Source organism: Camelus bactrianus, chromosome 20 (genome assembly GCF_048773025.1).
Source record: "Camelus bactrianus isolate YW-2024 breed Bactrian camel chromosome 20, ASM4877302v1, whole genome shotgun sequence".
NCBI classification, from domain to species: domain Eukaryota; kingdom Metazoa; phylum Chordata; class Mammalia; order Artiodactyla; family Camelidae; genus Camelus; species Camelus bactrianus.
This window is the reverse complement of record NC_133558.1, coordinates 21,887,695-21,893,761: the sequence shown is the minus strand read 5'-3', so window position 1 is coordinate 21,893,761 and position 6,067 is coordinate 21,887,695. Positions and strand designations below refer to the sequence as shown.

Genomic DNA, 6,067 nt, shown 5'->3' with positions numbered 1-6,067 from the left:
TAGCCTCCAAACTGAGCAGCTCCCAGTCCGGATTTCTTCTCCTGAGACCTTTTTGGCTTTCCCTGACTCTGAGTCCTCAAGGAGCCTAAGTGTGCCCGGTTCCAGAGCTGGGAGCTGGGAAGTTGAGTTCCAGGCGGCATCCTGCTGCTCACTAGCTGTGTGATCTGGGACAAGCAATCTCTTGCTCTGGGCCTCAGTTTCCTCATCTCTGAGATGAGTCAGGCCCATGGGACTGGTTTCTGCCTGCTCCTTCCTGTGGGTATGTGTTGAGAGGGGCCCCTTTCTTCCCAAGCCTCCCAGGCTTTTCCCTGGGGAGTGTGCTCTCTGATGCCTGGGATTCTGATGGCAGTGGGCACAGGCCTTAAGAAGTCTTCAAACGTGACCTAATTTCTACCTTAAGTTCTCCCTTTTGAACTGAGGTCAAGCAGCAGCCAGAGGAAACCAAGTTCAGGAGATTTGTGGAGTCTTTGGAGATAACCTCTGGCATCTCCTTCTCTCAGGCTCCTGATGAGAGATGAGAATAGCTAATGTCTTCTTTGGCCTTCTGTTTGATTCTCTCTCTCTCTCTCTCTCTCCTAAGGTTGGTAGGAGGAGAACACTGGAGCTATATTCTCTTTGATGCCAAGATACGCCAAGCTAGGAGCACTCTCCTCCTTTCTCATCCACCAAGAACAGGCCTGCAGGACTTGGGGACCAAGACCAGAGCTTTGCTGCACCCCGGCCACTCCCTGCCATCTGTGAGCGTGGCCTGTGCTGGCAACTGAGCATTGCCTGAGGGGCGGGAGCACCAATATGGTTCAGCCCATTGGCCGCCCTCAGCCACCCTGCTGCTGAAGCTTCCCTGGAGAGACTTGTGGGGGCTGCTCTGCACATGCTTCCCCAGGCTGTGGGGCCAGGGGCCCGCCAAGGCTAGGAGTGGGGCCTGTCATTCATGGGTCTCTAGGGATTTCCGAGATGCCTGGGAAGAGGGGCCGGGGCTGGTGGTGGGCCCGGCTGCCCCTCTGCCTGCTCCTCAGCCTTTATGGGTCCTGGGTGCCTTCCTCCTTGGGGAAGCCCAAAGGCCACCCCCACATGAATTCTATCCGCATAGATGGTGACATCACTCTGGGAGGCCTGTTCCCCGTGCATGGCCGGGGCTCTGAGGGCAAGGCCTGTGGAGAACTCAAGAAGGAAAAGGGCATCCACCGGTTGGAGGCCATGCTCTTTGCCCTGGATCGCATCAACAATGACCCGGACCTGCTGCCCAACATCACGCTGGGCGCCCGCATTCTGGACACCTGCTCCAGGGACACCCATGCCCTTGAGCAGTCACTGACCTTTGTGCAGGCGCTCATCGAGAAGGACGGCACGGAGGTCCGCTGTGGCAGTGGCGGCCCACCCATCATCACCAAACCTGAGCGCGTGGTGGGTGTCATTGGTGCTTCAGGGAGTTCGGTCTCCATCATGGTGGCCAACATCCTTCGTCTCTTCAAGGTTAGTACCTGATTGGTTGACCTGGAGGTGTTCTTTCACCAACAACCCCAGCCCTCCACACCCAGGGGTCTGGGCCTGCCCAGCTCGTTTCTCCTCTTCTCTCCCCGAGTCCGAGGGAGAGTGTTTTCCACCCACCCCTCCAGCCCCTTCCAGCCATATCTGAGAATTTGGGGGCCACCTATAGTCAGAGTGAAGGGGTTTGGAGGGACCCAGCTCTGTGGTGCTGACCGTGGTGCTGAAACAGCACCTGCAGCGGGCAGCTCCTTGATCAACTCAGCTCCTCTGCAGGGAATTCTGAACCAAGAGGGGAAAAAGAAGTGTTGGTGAACAACAGAAGGGAGGAGATGGGCAGATAGATGTATTAAAAAACCAGACAGATGGGTAGATAGAAATATAAGTAGCTAGAAAGGTAGACAGGTTAAAAGATAAACATAGAATTCATAAAACATGTGAATGTTGGAGGTTGCAAGGAAAATAAAGCAAGACTTTTGTTTTGACATTGTTTTCAAATAGTTGCAATTCCCAAGAAAGCTATGGTTTTTTTTTTTTTTTTTTTCTCTGTGTAGTTGAGAAAGCCCTGCGTGGCCCTCCTGCTCCACCTCAAGATTATAGTTAGAAAATGTGTCCTGATTTTTTAGACGAGGCGTTGGCTACTGAGCCCTCAGGGAATGGAGATGAGGACGGGAAAAGGCCTGCAGGGAGCACGTGGTCCCTGTTTCTGGTGCCCTCGGCCCTAACCTGGCTTCCCTCGCTCACTTTTCTGCTCTTTTTCCTTGCACACCTTTCTCCCTTTCCTTCTAGAATCCCTCCCTGCCCCCTCTTTGCTTCCTCCCTTCTTCTCTTCCTGGGGCAAGAGCTGCTGATTTGCAATTCAATTGGAGCCAAGTGCTTCGCTAAGCTGCTAAAACAACTGAAAGCTACCGGGTAGAGAGAAAAACATTACAAGCATTTTACCAATAATTATGTGCCTGCTTCTCTCTCCGGAGCCTTCTTGTTTGCGCTCTCTCTCTCTCTTTCTCTCTCTCTCTCTCTCTCTGTGTGTGTGTGTGTGTGTGTGTGTGAGAGAGAGAGAGCGAGAGCGAGAGAGAGCGAGAGAGAGCGAGAGCGAGAGAGAGCGAGAGAGAGCGAGAGCGAGAGCGAGAGCGAGAGCGAGAGAGAGAGAGAGAGAGAGAGAGAGAGAGAGATGGGGGTGGGGGGTGGGAGGGGAGAGGGAGAGAGAATAGGGTGAGGGAGGCAGAAGGGACACACAGAGGGAGCCCTGGTGTCAGATTTCTTGGCCTCTGGAGTTAGCCCTTGTCTCCTCAAAGTTTTCAAGGTTAAGGAGTGGACAGAGAAATGCTGTTTGTCCTGTTACAGGGTGGGAAGCTCTGAGGCTGGAGCCCTCACTCCTGGACCCTTTCTGGAACCCATTTGCCCAGTCCCATGAGTCGTCAGTACTTGGGGGCATATTGGGGAGCCAGGGTGGAAGTGGGGATGAATGGTCTTGGGGATGAATACCCCTGTGTTGGATGGGAAAGAAAGGCATTTAGAGTTGTCCTGTCATAGTAGGGGCCAGGTTGGAACTTTCCTGTGAGCTGGTTTGGGTCATGTGTGCTGTGTGGTCCTTCCCTTTGGGACTTCTTCCTGGAGTGTTGTTTTTGCTTGATGATCTGGATGAAAGCACTATTTTAATTTTAAAACAAGTGGATGCATTATGAAGGATGCAAAATCACAATGAAGCAGGAGACTTGAGGGAAACTGCCTTAGCAGTGGACAATCTCAACAATCCCTGAGGAGCTGTGTTGCTCTCGGTCCTTCCTTGATGGGATGGTTGGGGAGTGGGTAGCCTGGTCTAGCCCCTCCACCTGACCAATTTTGCAGTGAGGAGTAGGGACACAGAGGGGAGGGAGAGCAGGGCCTAGTGATGTCCCAGGCTGTCCTGGGCTAGGGCCTAGTGTTGGCTTGGGCTGAGTCATCACTTCAGCCTGCCTGCCCCAGGCTTAGGAGATGAGGTGACCTGGGCCATCCAGTAGAGGGGACAAGCACCAGACTCCTTGCCAGTGTATCTGGGTAGGGCACAGACCCCCAGCCTCTGAGAAGGCCAGACCACAGGTGGGGCTACTGCAGTGTCCTTATATGAGCTTTCTATTAAGTACCTTTGTGACACTGGGTGTTTTATAAAGATGATAAAACAACCTGATTGGGTCCTTGGGGCTATGATGTTGGTGAGGGTCCTTCCCCCCATCTAGAATTGAGCCAGTACCCACTTTATAGGGAGGTGAAAAAGATCAAAGGGGCTGAGAGCTGTCACTGGACGCCTGACAAAGGCTCTAAGAAAGGTCACTGTCAGCGTTAGGCCTTGAAGTGTGTTCTTGGAAACACCGTTGAGGTGCCCAGTACTCCCACTCTGTGGGAGTGGGCTGTGACTTCTGTGCTAACCTCTTCCAGAGTGGGGAGGGTCTCGTGTTGGGTGAGGGGGCCTGGGGCCAAAGTGCTTCACCAGCCTAGGGGCTCACAGGTGTTCCTTTTCCTCCACCCATCTGGTCACACATGAATGTGGCTGTGGCCTCGGTTTTGTGTGTGCTGCCTCAGATTACAGTGAGATGAGTGGGTGGGGCAGGGGGTTAGGAGTCCCCCAGGTCGCACAGAGAGAGATGGGACTGGGAGGTAGAGGCCTAGGGAAGGGATAAGGAAGAGGGGACTGAGGGGGGCATGTTGGGAAAGGAAAGATGGGCAGGAGGTGGGGAGATGAGGAGAGAGCCAGAAAGAGACAGCTGGCCATGGCCTGCAGTCCCTAGGTCCCTTTTAACAGCGTTAATGTTCCAGACTGGCGACAAGAGGGCTCCTCAATAATTAAACTGATAGAAATGAGAGGCTGGGTGAGAAACTTAAAAGCCATTGACAGAGGCAAAAAGGTTGAACTTTGGGGAGGGAGGTCAGGAGCAGGAGCCTCAGGCAGGAGAGGATGAGGGAGGGGCACCTTGGGGAGGCCAGGGGAGCAGGGATGTCAAGTATTTCAAAGGGCACCCCTGTGCCCCAGCTCCGCTCCCCGCCAAGGCTATTAGTGGGGCCTGCTGGGAACTTCCCCCAGATGCTGTGATTACAGCTCTCCGTCCTCCGAGAGGTGGATTTCCTGTGCACAGCTCAGGAAGAAGCTCTAGGTTTGGGGCACTAGAGGTGATTTCCTGCCTGGAGAATGCTAATTGGGTTCCGTCAAGGCCAGGGTATGAGCAAAACTCAGAACTGCCAGAGCTGGGAGGGGCCAACTCCCTGTCCTACAGATGTGGAAACTGAGCCCTGATTAAGTGATGGGACAGGGCTCGAAGTCAGGTCCCAGGTCTCAGCTCCTAGACCTGACTCCTTCCAGACTACCTGCCCAAATAAACTGGGCTGGAAGTGGAACTCAAACCTGGGCCTACATTAGGAATCAGCCCTGACTTTGGGAAGTCATGGATCTCTCAGGTTTTATCCATCACTTTCCTGATCCCACCCCCTTCCTTCATCTTCATTTTGGCTCCGTTCTCCTAGGACAGGCAATATTGATGAAGGTAAAGAATACCTTTTGGAGGAGATCCTAAACCCAGAGGATGTGGCCTGAATAGTACTATGTTGTGGGGACAGCCTAGGTTCTGAAGCTAGTCAGGTCTGGGTTTGAACCTCTGCTCCACCAGAGTTACTGCACCATATCCACAGTGTCTGTTCACCATCCCAGTCATTTACACCATGGGATGAATGAACCAAAGAGATCTTTTCTAGAAAGCAGCCATTATTGGAGGGAAAAAAACATACTAAATGTCCTGGAAAGAAGCAGTTTTCAAATCCTCGACCTGTAAGAGTTAAGAAGGATCCAGACATCATTCTGCTGAATCTCTCATTCATTTTGCAGTGGAGGGAAAAAAACAAAACAAAAGTGAGGCTTGAAGAGGGGGAGACTGCATAGCATGGTGGTTAAAAATTTGGACTCTGGAGCCAGATAGCTTTTGCCACGTCGGCAAATTGTTTAGCCTGTTTGTACCTCAGTCTCATTTGTAAAATGGGAATGATAGTGGTCTCAGAGGCCAGGTGTGGGAGTTCAGGGCTGATGTCCAGCAAAGGCCTAGCACGGTGCCTGGCGCACAGTCAGCCCACAGGAAATGTCATTGCACAGCTTGTAACTGGGCCTTAAGTCAGCATGCAGGACTCCGTCGATGCGGAAGAGGCTGGAACGGGTGGGCAGTGACAGACGGTGACCTTTGAGGCTGGTCCTGGAGGGGCCCCACCATCTGCTGGGCTCCGTGTGTCTTTCTGCAGTGTTGAGACTGAGGAGCCAACGTAACTTGTGGATAGAGTTTTCTCGCTGTCACAACAGTGGGGCTTCAGAAGGAGCGGGGTGGAGTGGAAGGATGGCAGGAAGGGGCAGGCAGGAGAGAGGGTGGAAGGGATGCCAGCCAGCAGGTGGGTGGGCAGGTGCCCCAGTTTCCTAGGAGATGCTGGGCCAGGGATGCTGGTGAGTGACGTTGGCCCTCTGTGGCCCCCCCCTCCTCCCCCCAGCCTGCCCTTGTGAGTTCTTGTCCCATGTGGGGCTGTAAATGCTGTTAGGGTTTGGGTCTGCTTCTAGAGAAAGCTGCCTACCTGA

General features: G+C 53.4%; 1 protein-coding gene across 1 annotated transcript in view; it reads left to right on the top strand.

Moving 5' to 3' along the window:
- Window positions 1-586: 586 nt before the first annotated feature.
- The window catches only part of GRM4 (glutamate metabotropic receptor 4), a 93,313-nt gene continuing 87,832 nt past the window's right edge, over window positions 587-6,067 (top strand). Inside the window, exon 1 of the mRNA XM_010949063.3 lies at window positions 587-1,473. Within this exon, the coding sequence (XP_010947365.2) occupies window positions 955-1,473 (519 nt within the window). The 5' untranslated portion in view covers window positions 587-954. The remainder of the gene's footprint in view (window positions 1,474-6,067) is intronic.